The sequence below is a fragment of the Lissotriton vulgaris genome, unplaced genomic scaffold (genome assembly GCF_964263255.1).
Source record: "Lissotriton vulgaris unplaced genomic scaffold, aLisVul1.2 SCAFFOLD_262, whole genome shotgun sequence".
NCBI lineage: Eukaryota > Metazoa > Chordata > Amphibia > Caudata > Salamandridae > Lissotriton > Lissotriton vulgaris.
In genome coordinates this window covers 1,637,756-1,653,444 of record NW_028253771.1, presented here as the reverse complement: position 1 = coordinate 1,653,444, position 15,689 = coordinate 1,637,756, and the positions used below count along the sequence as shown (strand labels likewise).

Here is a 15,689-nt window from a genome sequence, read left to right as displayed (position 1 = left end):
TGCAACTAACAGATGAACAAATTACTTACCTTTGGTAGTGATCTTTCTGGTGGATACTCTGTTTCACTGCAGATTCTCTCCTTGTGAATGATCCCCAGATGTCAGTCTACTCTGGAAACCTTTAGAGCGCCCACGTCATCCAGCTACAGAAGTGAGTAGCAGTGTTGTATATAATTTGCTTTCTGGGATGTAAGCATCCTGCAGGTACAATGCCACCAGCTAGTCTCAAGGGTCTGTGTACCTGGGCTAGCATAAGCGTCCTGAATTTGTCCTTCCACAGGAAGACATTAAGAGGGCGAAGATCTAAGATAGGATTAAGGCATCCATCCCTCTTCAAGACACGGAAGTAGCGAGAGTGACACCCAGTTCCTAACTCCGAGGCCGGAACCTTTTCAGTGGCTCCTTTGACCAAAAGAGCCTGCCCTTCCAGCAGTAAGAAGGACAGATAGTCCTCTATCAATGACCAAGGGGGTCTGGGATTGTTTATGTTCTGGTTCAGTGAGGACCTGACGTGGCACTTCTGCCCAGACTGTTTCCCTTGGAGCAGGGTCAAGACTGATTTGCATGTAGCTGGGTCAAACTGAGATGGCATGGTATGCAAAATATCAATGGACTTGGATGTGGACTGAGTAATTACCATAGCTGGTAATTCAAGTGTTCCAGCGATCACTTTTGTATTCTTTAGTATGTCGCCCTTAGTGGGATGGGTATTCCCAGACATGGGTCCCATGCACACCGTCACTGTGACCAAACTATATCAGACTGATGAGCTCATATCAACGATGAAACCGGTCCTGAATTGATTGTGTTCTGGTTCAGAGCGGACCTTGCTTGGCAGTTCAGGCTGGATTGTTTGTATTGGAGCAGGGTCAAGACTGATGTGCATATAGCTGGGTCCAAACTGAGGTGGCACAGTGTGTACAATAACAATTAACTGGGATGCGGCCCCAAGTAATTACCAGTGGCTGAGATTAATTCAAGCATTCCATCCGTCACTTTAATATATTTAGCACGTCACCCTGAGGGCAGTGGACAGTGTGGTGGGATAAAAAAGGAATGGCAGGGCAGAGCCCCGGTGGATCATTTGGAGGGCCCATCTGTCTTTCGTGATGGACTATCACTGCTGCAGAAAATATCGGATTTTGCCACTGATAGGGTGTCTGTATGCTGACAAGGACACACTACAGGGTGTTTGGGGATTGCGGCTGCTGGAGAGGCGGGGAACTGAGCTATACATTGTCCCTGCTGTTGGAGTCATTGAGAGTTTTGGCCTTTACGAGAAAAGGGTTGAAAAGCCTGATTAAGTGGAGGAGCAGTCTGGTGTTGCAAAATTAGGACAGCCCTGTTGTAGCCACAGAGATCTCAAAACAGTTTCTGGAATTCCCATGGGGGGATCAGAAAGAATTTAAAGATGGTCTGCGGCTCTGCTCTCGGTGAAATGTTTCAAGCATAAGCCTGCTTTGTTGCCATAAAGCAGAGATCCATCAAACATATCCATTAAAGATGCCTTGATGTCCCCAGAGAAGCCAGAAGGCATCATCCAGGTGTTGTGCTGAAGACCACACCGGTGGTACCCACGGCACGTCCAAAGCAGTCAGTCGTGTCCAGTCCTGATCGTATCACCAATTTAGCAACATTGCGGCCTTCCTGAATTACATATTAAGGGATGCCCGGAGGTTGTCCCTACCAGCTGGTAAAACTTGAGCCACCGTGTCCTGAAGGGAATGGGAGTAACCACAGAGGAGACAGCTAACATTTACTGATCTTAGAACAGGGAAGGATCTTGAAGGAGAAAATTATTTTGCCATGTGTCTGTATTTTTTTTTACGTTACAAGGAAGGGTAAACCCAATTAATGTTGCTGGGACCTGGGTGTATACTGGTACATTAGGGAAGGGGTCCCAGTACAAATTCATTCAGAATAGAGAGAATAGTAGGTGCAAATAAATAAGGAAAACAAAGAAATTTTTTTTTAAAGTCAGATAGGTACCCTGTTGTTTAATCACAATGTGCCTTTAGAAATTGCTTAATCACAAAAACATTGCATCATTTATACAATAAACATTTGTGCCCCAATAGGTGAAAGCAAGAGTATTCGTGAGGGTATAAGTGAAATTTAGTGCAAGGAATGGGAAAGAATTCAGTGTAGGTCATGAGACCCACAACAACATAAAATGCTAGTCAATAGCTTCAACCTAGAGCCGCAGTACAATGCAACAAATGTCCACAACTTTTACAGAACCATGCTTCGATCGCCTTAGTAAGTTGCTCTTTGGGACTGCAATGCATTTGGTCAAATCCTCAAAGTCCTGGTGAAGCTGGACAGCTGGGTTCTTCTTGGTGGCGGTGCAGCTCTTTGAACCTGTTGCTTTCATGGAGTCCACTCTTCAAACTTGCAGTTTTTAAGATGTCAGTCCTCTTGGTGCAGAACAGGTGCTCAACGGGAGAGTTCTTGTTCTTCTTGTTCCTTCCAGTCAGGGATCTGAGTTGCTGGGCAGCTCTACCGTATTTACCAGGTTTCTGAGTTGGCAAGAAGGGGGGTACCCCTGACTAATGACGCGCATGGTGCCCACCCTCCGGTAGGACTACTTCCCCTGAAGTATGGCATTTTCTTGTCCCAGAAATGTTGAGAAAAATCCAAAATGGAGAAAACTCTTGGAGGGTCAGGTTTCGCTGATACAACCTACAGGTGTGGCTAACTTTCCCTAAAACTTCCCTTCCAGTCCCTCTGCCAATTCAATTACAGGGACTGCCATCTGACTGGGAGTGCAGGATGTGGGGGTGGGCCTGGTACCTGTCCTTACTGTACTTCTTCCTTTGAAGACCAGTTTAGCTACACAACCGCCTTGCTGAAGTTTGCTCTGCAGCAGCAGATCTCCTCCCACCAAATGTCTGTTTCCTTTCAAGCAACTTCACACCTCATCAGAGCAGTTTGGTTCAGCCTGTCAAAGTCTAACCAATCAGGAGAGGTTGCTCCAGAGCTGGATACAGGCACATCAGAAAATCAAGTTCTATAACTTCTTTTCAGTCATAGTTATAATAAATCCAACCTTGGCAAGTTGTTGGATTTATTTTATTATTTTAACACTGTTTAGCTCAAGCCTGTTAATAGTTACACTTTATTGATGTTAGAGAAAGCCTTCCCTGGTTAGCCTATGGAGCTACACTGGGGAAAAATGAACTTGGTAGCTGCAATTCCAATGTAATATTTTAAAATCTATGCAATATTGTAACTTTACTATAAGGATGCTGTTAACCAGGTAATCAAGCATTATATTGAATATCACTAATGCACAAAGAATGAAGCAGGTTACATCAGCATGGCAACACACATTTCATATTTAGATATCAATTTCTGCATTATGGGAGTGTCACTATAACATACCAAATACGAGTAAGGCCTATCTGGCTCTATGTTTTAGGTCATGGCTTGCTGCTTGTATAGGGCCAGTCTACTTAACCAGAGGGCCACTTTTTTCCCTATTTCCAAGGACAGTTGTTCTAGCGCCAACCTGATCTGTTCATCCTGGCTTAATGCTGTTCTTGCAAGCATGCACAGCTACTGTCTCATTCTTTGCTTCGAACCATATCCTTAATCTCTGCGGGTACCACTGCTCTCCTGCTCTGGCTCACATTACAAAGGCCATTCTATGAGCACAGTAGTTTTCCTATGCAAGGGCTTGAAACAGTGTATTGTGATTTTCCACTAAAACTGCACTAAGCAAAAATGGCTATCATACTGAAGTAAAAGGTTTCCAACTCACAGATTATCATGAGATTCAAACGAGAAAGTCCTTACCGATGTTAGTAGATGCAAATCTTCTGGGGATTCAAGGTGCACATTCACTGTGTGTATCTCAACCCATGCATTATCTGTGTTTCTGGGGTCATCCAGGTAACCTTTATACACCTGCAAGGGTCAAATCAACACATAGTCTGGGGTTACATTGGCAATAACAGACTTAGGGACTTGTTCATTTGGGACCCCATCTTATTTCCCCCCTTAACTGGCTCTTCCCACTTAATGTTCTTCTCTTCCTTCTAGTGTCAGCACAGGCTTTGCTCCACCCAGTCTACTCAAATCACCTTCTTTGCTCTCATCGCCATCCTGCCTGCTTAGATCACCTTCTTTGCTCTCATTGCTGCATCCTGCCTGCTTAGATCACCTTCTGTGCTCTCATTGCTGCATCCAGTCTACCTAAATCACTTTCGCTTCGCCAGCATTGTGAGGAGGACGCTTGATTCTTGGTGGAAACTGCAAGTCCCAGGGGGCTCGAGGAGAGAGCCCGCACCGAGTCTGCTTGTCTGATCTTCCTGGCGCTAAATAGGCACCTCGTCGCTCCCGCATTGCGGGAGCAGCTTCGCCAGCATTGTAAGAGCAACGCTTGATTCTTGGTGGAAACGGCAAGTCCCAGGCACCCAGCTGGTTTGCTTGCAACGCACCATTCAGTGACCGCGCCTCGGTCTCTGACCCAAGCCTTGCTTGCCCCGCGCTCCCGTTACTTGTTTCTGCTCTGTCTTGCCCTCTTTCCCCCCTGCTGATTTCCTCCCCTTGTTGTCTAGTCGCTTAGGGTCTCCGCTGGCAAAGACCTCTTCAGTTTTGCTCCTGCTCCCCTCGCCCCCGCCCCCCCTCCCCAACACCCCTAGCCTGCTTCCATCACTGCTGCCCCCATAGCCTCGGTCGCAACTGGGCGGCGACGGCTAATCTCCCCCATCGTGTGACCCCACTGGCAGTGGGGCTGCATCGGGTGGGGGGGGGGTGGGAGCGCTTAGCGCAGGCCACAGGCGAGGGAGTAACTGGATCCAACGGATAGGTGCCCGCAGGCGGGGGGTTGAGTAGGGACTAAGTGTGCAGGGGTGCTCTTGTTTAAACTCTGGCCACGCATCTTTGTTGGCTATGTTCATGTTTATGACAACATAACTCTAAGACAAGACAAGACCAGCATCCCTTCTTGGAGTCACCCTGTTCCCTTAAGAACATTCAGGTCTTTTCGACTAAGTAAATACATCTAAACGTTGCCGGTAATATAGAGAGTGTCTTGAAGAAGCCTTCTCCCGTTCAAGTCTATCCTTACTACCTTCAAACAGCCCCTTGAACAGCCAGATCAACAATAAGATGATGAGATCAGGGAAAAGAAAACCCCCGTCCATAACAAAACGGAAGAAACTTAAAAATTCGGAAATTGTTGCGGAGCACCCGCCTGCTGACCATATGAGTCCTTTATTCAAATACAATGGTCTTTAACCATTACTTACACTAGAATTGAATAAATCAATACATATTCAATATTTCACTTAGTTAAGGGATATGTCTTACAGATCAACCCTATACATTCAATGCGTTTCAACTTTTACGAAATGAAGAACAAGAAATGCAACAGCAATAGTTACAAATTAAGGGGCAATTTTATTTCATAGCGTTCATGACTATCTCTATATAAGAGAATTTTAGGTTGCCCAAAGAGGGCGTGCATAAGATGAAGAAATGTCAAGTGCTTAATAGAAAAAAGAAGAAAGAGAAGACATAGAAATATATTTACAAATTTGTATTCACAATTGATCGGTTAACACAATACACCGTTTTTCAATAACCTGGCATGTAATGTAAATTCTAAACACAATTTCCATTAAGTGGAGACATTGCTTCCAAAATTATATTGCACCAGAAAATGTGTTACACAATCCAGGTAAAAGAATGTCGCATCAACGTTTCGACTCGTCTTAGGGCCTAAAGGTAAGTTGGACCGTGGCCATGGGAGTCTTCATCAGGACTAAAATATAGGGCAACCAGAAGAGTAGTGTGAGCCCCAATAGTAATGGAGGACCAAGTGGAGATTCTTCACTCTTGTCCCAAGGTTAATGAATAATACCTTGTCCACAGGAAGTCAGTCGTGTTCGTTCCAAAAATGATCGACGTTCTGCTGATCATTTTTGGAATGAACACGACTGACTTTGCGGATTCAATCCTGATTGCGAATCTATGGGTTGAGCAATTTACACTTCAGACACCATTAACTAACGGGACCACTATCCAATCCTTTGGAAATAGAGTATGCAGAGACTATACGCCTGCCACATCAAGATTATAGTTTTACATCTACGTCCTGTGGACAAGGTATTATTCATTAACCTTGGGACAAGAGTGAAGAATCTCCAGAACCCAGAACCCAGCCACTGCGGCCACTCCTATTCCAGAAACACTTCCTGTTCCCCTGCCTCACATTAGTAAGAGAACGCAAACGCCAGCGCAAACAGAGAAACAAATTAAGATTAAACCCAACAGTCGACCCTCCCGAACTATTTCCATTATTAGTAAATGCCATCAATAAAAAAGTCCTAAGTGCCCCTCAATTAACACCCAGGGTACTAACTCCTAATAAAAAGCCACTCAAGGAAGATTCAACCTCAAGTCTATCAACCGACTCCGGGCTGCGGACAGGATTGCATTATCACATCTGCAGAAGCAGCGGTATCAGAGTTTCAACCCTCCACTGAACCATTAAGGGTCAAACCTAGTGATCTAATTCAATTAACAACTACAGTCATGATAACACAACCCCAACCTGCCCTCACTTCAAGCTCATCTTGGCAGGGTAAACCAAACATTGGACCCAGCTTTTCAAAAGTAATCCACAATAATAAATCAATCCCACTATCAAACACCCAGACATCGAGCAGAGGCTCACTAAATCCTTTTCAGCCTCGACTGGGCCTAGATGTAGGTTCTTTAATCGATAAAACCCCCCACCTCAATGCAAGCCCTAATAGTAAGGGTGTTAAATGCGACACACAGGGTGCTAAAATACTCTTTGCCCCCAAATACACCTCAAAGGGTCGCCACAACACCCTCAATAGGTCAAATATAATTAAATTAGCGAATGGAGTACCGGGTTTTGAGGCTCTTACATCGGATGACATCGAGTCTATTGAATTCCTCCCACCAAGAGGCACACAACCCTCTGAGGTAACTCTGGTGTCACTCAAATCAGCAACCTGGGCACGAGCATTCCTTGAACACAAGGCTATCTTCCGGGAATGGGGCATCAAAATTTATTCCCACAACCCCGAGGCTATCCCACAGTGCTATTAAACCACCCGGATACTTTGCAAAAAGTTGAATCTACTGAATTAGGAGCCAATACTAGGCCTTATTCAATCCTAAAAAACGCCCTAGGTATAACAGAAGCGAACTCCATTCCCTTGAACACAAACCTTAATCTGGATAAACCTCAAGATTGGGGGTGGCTCCCGGCAGCCCTATCCCGCAAAAAAATGTCCTGACCGCCTGAAGTTCCACCTCTAAACTCAAACTGTAAGGCCTCGGCCCAACTAACACCTCAAGCACTTTCATCTGTAAACTCCTCAATCCCCGAGCAAGATTCTTCATTTACTCTGTGCTGCATGGAATATTAGTGGTCTCCAAAACAAAAGCACTAACTTGGAGACACACACTTTCATATTTGGGCACACTGTAATAGCACTCCAAGAGACATGGGCTATTCAAAACAGCCCTGTGACCGGCTTCATTGAATTTTGGAAACCAGCAATTAGAGACTGTTACTACGGCCACCCTAAAGGGGGCCTGTCGATCTATGTTTCCATCAATCTAAAAGGTTGGATTGTGCCTCTAAACTTTGACGAAGACTGGTTACTGGGTGTTAAAATCAACTCTTGGAGTAAACAACGTCCACTCTTACTGCGCAACATCTACATCAACCCCTGTACGCGCACAAAAAAGATCCATCTAATCCGCTTAATGAAAATAGTGCACGGCCTGGCTGTGAATCAACCTATACTGACTGTATAGTCACAGGGGCCTTCAACACCAACCTCTTCCAGGGTAACACTGAAGATTACGAAGGGCTAATTCCATTTGCACTCGCAGATGCAGAGGCACAGTCCAAACCACCAAACCAAGGCCACTGTGGTCCAGGAGAACTTTGTGTGTTGCAACTTCACAGTGCAGGATTTCTGGTAATGAACGGAAGATCTACGAATGACACTCCACCTAATTGGTCCTGGACGAATGGCTGCAAGCAATCCTACTTCGACTATACCATCTGCAATTCGACCCTGCTGAAACACCTGAGCAATTTCAGTATTCTCCTGCGAACCGAAAGCGACCATCGTCCTCAGTCCGTAATCCTCAATGTAAAGCCAGAGTTCCATAAATCTGCCCAATAACATGCACAGGAACGCACTGTGTTAACTTGAAACGCTTAAGATGGAGTGAAGACATAAGACCCTTTGTTACGGAGGCAAGCCTGGCTCTCATTTCAGATTGCTCAGACCCGGGGTTCTCTCCAGTTGCTGCATGGTAGACGCTTTGCGTTCAACTGATAACCCTCTTCCCAACTAAACAGTATTCACAGATGGACTTTGCCAGTCGCCAGCGCACAACTTCAAGAGAGACGAGGGGACTGAAGAAATCCAGAAACAGCGCCTTGGGGTCTCTAATGAAATTTCCAGGAAACAACAAGCTCCTCAACGTGTATAAAACCGTTCAAAAATCGTTTAGGCAGGCAATACAAAAAGAAAAGCAACAGCAAAGTGAATTCTTTGCAAACTAATATGGGAGAGTGAAAATCGCAATGCAAGAAAATTCTGGGCCTTAATCATCAAAATTCTAGCCAATCCAGCTCTGGGTCAGCCAACATTCAAGAAGCCAGTTGGTTCGCTTTTCTGTCAGATCACTTTAGGTCCCCAGAAGGAACAGTGCCTACAGACGCATGCACTTCCAGTCTGATGCAAACAAGCCCGAGCAAGAGCCGGAGTGGGTCTACTGGTTGGTTGGACGCCTGTACCGACGATCTGCAGACCACTCAAGAAATGGTTACTAAAGTACTGTTAAAGGCAAGATCGGACGGAGCCCCGGGTCCTAATGGCCTAACACAGAATTTATTCAAATCAAACATAGCATTTTGGTCGGGTCCTCTAACCAACCTTTTTAACTACGCCCTCAGAACCTCAATCATACCGGACTCTTGGCGCGGAGCAATAATCCATCCCATTTACAAATCAGGTTCCCATTCATCACCAAACAATTAGAGACTAATTGCTCTCTTAGATATTGAGACAAAGCACTATGCAGGCATTCTCCTGAAGGAGCTGAGAGCATGGGCGGATGAGAACAACCTGATTCCAATGAACCAAACAGGCTTCACTGCCAAATCCGGGACCATGACTAATTTATTGACATTGTCCATAATTGTTGACAAAGTTTGTCTCACATCCAGGGCTGTTTTTGTTGCTTTGTCGACTTTAAAGCCGCCTTCGATCGGGTCCCCAGGGCAGCTTTATGGGAAAAGTTAAAGAAATGGGGAACCCCACGAAAACTTCTGGAGGCAATCATTCAGTTACACTCAGGCACATGGGTCCAGGTGAAGTTGGGGTCCGGCACACATCTCTATCGGAAAATCATGACAACTAGGGGTGTCAAACAGGGCTGTGTGCTGGCCCCACTTCTCTTTAATCTGTTTAAAGCAGACTTGCCGACAGTCTTAGAAGAAACCAATAGTCACCCACCTAAGATTGGAGGTGTTCCTATAAGCAACCTGCTCTACGCCGACGATTTAGTTCTCTTTTCAGTCTTACACGTGTAGGTTTGCAAAGGCTTCTGGTTAAACTACACAATTTCACCACTGTGAACCAATTAGAGGTTAACCTAAAGAAAACCCAAGTGGTTACCTTTGGGGGAAAAAAGTAAAGTCGGGGGAGGATGGTCGTATAACACCACGAGTATTGCAGTAGGAAGTACATACAAATACTTAGGGGTCAACTTTGAATCAAGGGGTAATTTTGTTAAACAGCGCAAGGAGATAACAGCCGAAGCTGTGACCTTACAGGTGACCCTCTCCAAGCTCTTAAAAAAATTGTCTGGCCCAAGCTTATCACCTTTATTAGAGGTTATGAGAGCAAAAATCGGTCCGACACGGTCATACGATATTGAGATTTTTAGGGGTAATTTAAACACTAACCTAAACCAACACGTGACCAAAATCTATAAAAAAGTCCTCCACTTGCCCAAAAATGCCTCTGCTGCCCAGATCAGGTTAGAACTGGGCCTACTAAATTATGAAGTTTCCAGCATCGGCACATATTTAAATCTTTGCCACAAACTCAGACAAGCAGACACATGCTCATTAGAGTCACTAGTTTGGTTAGACATTACCGAGAAAAATCCAGGGGGCTCGTATGGTCGCCTTTTTAAGGATTCTATTCAAGAATTGTCCGCGGGTGACCTATGGGCCCTCAACCCCAGTACGACCGCATTTAAAACCACCATTAAGAAATGTGTCGGAATGAGCTCCCTCATCATTGATAAAAACCACTTTGCCAAAAGCAGACACGCATGGGCAATTATGAATTCGTACAGGCGGTTAGCTCCCGCAACCTATTTGTCCTGCACCTACTCCCTGCATCTAAAACTTAGCTTTATGGTCATTAGATTTGGTGATTGGCAATTTTTAAAAGATCTGCCACGCTGGCGTCGTACGTCAGATGTTTTGTGGTGCAGAGGGTGCGGCAGGACGGCTGAAACTTTGGAGCACATGGTCTGTCTTTGCCCAGCACTCATGTCACAGCGTAGACGTAAATTGAAAGCGGAGAGGAACAGGCTGGGTATCCGGTCCTGCAGACAGGCAATCATCGCGGCCTTAAACCCAGAAAACACAGCTTCAAATATAGGCCTCACAACCTTTATACGCCTTGCATACCGCAATTTTATGTATGTACCCCTCTTGTTGGCAACAACCTAAATCAAATTGCATTACTTTTAAGCTGCTAAAAAAAGTTTTACTTTTTACCTTTCTGTATGTTATCATAATTTGCTGCTATTGAACTGTTACTGCTATTTTCATCTGATCTCACTTTTTAAAACCCGTCACTATTTGTCGAACATTAGATTGTTTTATAAGCCCCACACTGTTAATCAACGGTACCACAACCTTCCTACCTTTTAAAGTTCTGTTTAATGTTATGTGGATTGTTCACAATAGGATGGTGCGCAATGCAATGTGGAAAACCTGTATCTATCCACTGTTGTTTACTTGATGTTTTTTTTTTAGCCTTTACAATGTGTTTTGCTGTTGGTGCTCCTTTTAAGGATATTATTTTATATCCAAATAAAGATTATTAATATTATTACAGGAGGTGCCCTTGTCCAACAGATTCCCCCCACTGTCAGACCTAGACTTATGAGACTGGCTACGATCATCTACCCCGTTACTGGTACCATGTTGTTCACACCCCACCACTGAAGACCTAGATCTAGATAATGGAACCCTTCGAGTGGAGGCTATGACTCAACTTGTGACTGTGCCATTAGCTCAAGCTGATTCTGGGAGCCCGCTTTCTCCTACAATTTCCAAGATTTCCTGGAATATTGCAGGCTTACTCCACAAAACGAAGTCCTCTGATTGGTTGTGTTTTATGGAGGGGTTCGATTTTATTGCCTTCCAGGAGACCTGGTCATTAGATACAATTTGTCGCCCTGGGTACCTGGCCTACACTAAGGCTGCAATCGCTAATAGGAAGGGGAGACCTAGTGGGGGATTGACAAATTGGGTAAAACAACAGTCATCTGTCCAAACAAAGGAATTACCCATAGACAGCCCGGATTTCCTTCCCATAAAGATCAGCTCCGAGGGTGAGCAGGACTTGATACTAATTAATGTCTATTCGAGAGGGATACCGGGTGGGAAAACCTCACCAACCATAGTCCTCTTAGACACGTTTATGGATAGACTATCTAGCTCGGGTGTTGTAGTTATAGTGGGTGACTAACTGTACATTTGAGCCCCTAGGTCTGGATGATGGTAGCCTTAGTATGGAGGAGGATCAAAATTGGGGGATACCATTTAGCAAATGGACGGAGGCAGCGCTCCAATTGAAAAGCCTATCCCTAGGACGGGGGTTTAGAGCTACCAATGGGAGAACTCCCTCAGACATGGAAGGTCATGCCACACTTTCTAATGGGATCAGGAGTAGTAGGATTGATTATATATTTATAAGCTTGGAGCTCTGGTCTAGATTAGAGGATATGGTGGTACTCCATAGACCGGAGAGTGATCATGACCCTTTACTACTGACCCTAACTATGACTGGTTTAGATTCCCCAACGGTTCACATTGCCTCCTCGATAGGAGAGGTTAACTTGTCCCAAGACCGCCGCCGGTTAAGATGGGCAGTGGTCTTAGAGGATGAAGATCTTTTAAAGCTGATTAGGTCAACCACGAAAGATTCTAGCACTGATGGGGCTGTTTGCGACAAATGGCAATGGTCCACTAGATCCTATGAAGGCCCATGAGGTTAACTATGAACTTAAGCTACTACTTACAAAAGCTAGGAAGCCGTACAAGCCACCTCTTAAAAAATCGGCCAAATGGTATCATGAGGAATGTGGAGCTGCGTTCCGGCATCTCTCAAATGTAATTAGTTTGGGAGTTCCCCAAGATGTGAAATTAGCAAGGTCTAACTACAAGAAAGTCCAAATAAAGGCAAAAAAAGATTTTGACGAAGATAGATGGGCTAGCCTAGCTAAAGCCAGTAATGAGAAGAACTGGACCAAATGTTGGCAGCTGGTTAAATGGGGTAATAGTCCGACTGGATCTTCACCAGTTAATAACATTCCTCCAGAACTCTGGGTCTGTTGGCTCAGTGGACTAATGCATCCACTGCAGGGGCCTGTGTTCGACCTCATGGTCACAGGTTCAAATCCCGGCGGGTCCACTCAGCCTTTCATCCATCTGAGGTCGATAAAATGAGTACCATTGAGTTGGGTAACAATAAACATCTGTTATTCAGCGCCAAGAAACCGCTGGGTGAACGTGCGCTTTACAAATACACATGTTATGTTATGTTATGTTTATGTTATGTTATGTTTATGTTCCAGCATTTTCAAGGTCAATTTGCTTGCCCCCATAGCACATGTAATGAGTATCCAGAGGTTAACACCGAGGCAGTTTTATTATTTAGCAACAGAGAGATTGACAGAGTGTTAGTCAGGGTCTCTGCAGGGAGCGCACCTGGTCCGGTCTGCATTCCGGCCGACCTCTACAAAAAGGAAAGGAAGCTCTGGATAGAATATATCTATATCATCGTAAATTCCATAGCCAGTGGGGCGCCAATACCCAAAACTTGGCGTGGGGCTGAAATTATCCCCATATACAACAAGCATTTGCAGTGCAATAGGTCTCGTATTAGGAAAGTTTGAGCTATTGGTATTGTAAATGACACATTTTTTATTTAGGTTTTGTTTTTGAAAATAGCGAAATTAACCCCTTCCGTGCGGCCGCGATTTTCCCCGTGTGCGGCCGCCGGCAGAACACGGGCGGGCCATGACGAACCCCAGCCGTCATCAGCACACGAGCACCGTAGTGCATGACGGCTGGGGTTCGTCACCAGCATGGAAGGGGTTAATAGCTTTGTCATTTACAATGCCAATAGTTCTAACTCTCGCAAATGTGACACCTATAGCATTTGTAATGCAATATGTGTTGTATTTACGTGACTTACATGTATTGATATTACAAATAATGTTTTTTAATTTTTTTAAATAATTAATACTTAAATAAAAGTTATTGTAATTTATAATGGCAATAGCTTAAACTTTTGTAAATAACATTTGTGAAGATTATGTTCAGTGTATTTTATTGTGACGAAAATCCAAGAACATATGTCAAATATTAACATCTTTTTGTTACATTTGTAATAAAGCTTGAAACATTGAGATAACATATTTGAACCAGTTGTTGTTGAATGGTTGCACAGATTGATGCTGTGGTGGAGCTCAGTGATGTTGTGGTGCCACTGAGTGATGCTGTGGTGGTGCTGAGTGACGCTGTATGCTATTCTAGGTTTTGTTTTGCTATCCTATGTTTTGTTTTGCTATGCTATGCTGTTTTGTTAAGCTATGCTTTGCTATGCTATGTTTTGCTATGCTATGTTATGCTATGCTTTGTTGTGTTTTATTATGCTATGCTTTGTTTTGCTATGCTATGTTTTGTTGTGTTGGTATGCTATGCCGTGTTTTGCTATGCTGTTATGTTTTGTTCAGCCTTGCTATGTTTTGTTAAGCTCTGCTGTTTTGTTATGCTATGTTTTGTTATGTTATGTTATGTTATGCTATGTTTTGTTATGTTATGCTAGGTTTTGTTATGCTAGGTTTTGTTTTGCTATCCTATGCTTTGTTTTGTTATGCTATGCAATGTTTAGTTTTGCTATCCTATGCTTTGTTTTGTTATGCTATGTTTTGTTGTGTTTTGTTATGCTATGCTATGTTTTGCTAGGCTATGCTTTGTTATGCTATGCTATGTTTTGTTATGCTATGCTATGTTTTGCTCTGCTATGCTTTGTTTTGCTATGCTATGTTTTGTTATGCTATGCTATGTTTTGCTGTGTTTGGTATGCTATGCTGTGTTTTGCTTTGCTATTATATGTTTTGTTATGTTTTGTTAAGCCATGCTATGTTTTGTTGTGTTTTGTAAAGCTATACTGTTTTGTTGTGTTTTGTTATGCTATGTGTTGTATTTTGTTATGCTATGTTTTGTTATTTTATGCTATGTTTTGTTATGCTATGTTTTGTTATGCTATGCTATGCTTTGTTATGCTATGCTATGCTTTGTTTTGTTATGCTTTGTTTTGTTATGCTATATTATGTTGTGTTGTGTTTTGCTATGCTATGTTTTTTTATGCTATGCTGTTTTGCTATGCTATGTTTTGTTATGCTATGTTTTGTTATGCTATGTTTTGTTATGCTATGTTTTGTTATGCTATGTTTTGTTATGCTATGTTTTGTTATGCTAAGCTTTGTTTTGTTATGCTATGTTGGGTTGTGTTATGCTATGCTATGTTGTGTTTTGTTATGCTATGCTGTGTTGTGTTGTGTTTTGTTATGCTATGTTTTGTTATGCTATGGTTTGTTGTGTTTTGCTATGTTTTGTTATTCTATGTTTTGTTATGCTATGGTTTGTTGTGTTTTGCTATGTTATGCTATGCTTTGTTTTGTTATGCTTTGTTTTGTTAGGTTTTGTTATGCTATGCTTTGTTAGGCTATGCTAAGCTTTGTTTTGTTATGCTGTGTTTTGTTATGCTATGCTTTGTTGTGTTTTGTTATGCTATGCTTTGTTATGTTTGCTATGGTTTGTTGTGTTTTGCTATGTTTTGTTATGCTATGTTTTGTTATGCTATGCTTTGTTATGCTATGCTTTGTTATGCTATGCTTTGTTGTGTTTTGCTATGCTTTGTTGTGTTTTGCTATGCTTTGTTGTGTTTTGCTATGTTTTGTTTTGCTATGTTTTGTTTTGCTATGCTATGCTTGGTTATAATATTCTATGTTTTGCTTTGCTATGCTTTGTTTTGTTATGCTATGGTATGTTTTGTTGTGTTTTGTTATGCTATGCTTTGTTATGCTATGTTTTCCTATCCTATGCTTTGTTTTGTTATGCTATGCTTTGTTTTGTTATGCTATGCTATGTTTTGTTATGCTATGCTGGTGAGGGTGAGTGAGGGTGGGTGGGTGGGTGAGGGTGGGTGAGAGTGAGGGTGGGTGGGTGAGTAAGTGAGGGTGGGTGGGTGGGTGAGTGAGGGTGGGTGGGTGAGTAAGTTAGGGTGGGTGGGTAAGTGAGGGTGGGTGAGTGGGTGAGGGTGGGTGAGTGGGTGAGGGTGGGTGGGTGAGTGGGTGAGGGTGGG

The 15,689-nt window shown here is 43.5% G+C and overlaps 1 protein-coding gene across 1 annotated transcript in view; it reads right to left on the bottom strand.

The window, feature by feature from the left end:
* Positions 1 to 15,689, bottom strand: part of LOC147660770 (transient receptor potential cation channel subfamily M member 2-like) — a 979,384-nt gene that overhangs the window by 12,247 nt on the left and 951,448 nt on the right. Inside the window, exon 34 of the mRNA XM_086951478.1 lies at positions 3,799 to 3,909. Within this exon, the coding sequence (XP_086807604.1) occupies positions 3,799 to 3,909 (111 nt within the window). The remainder of the gene's footprint in view (positions 1 to 3,798; positions 3,910 to 15,689) is intronic.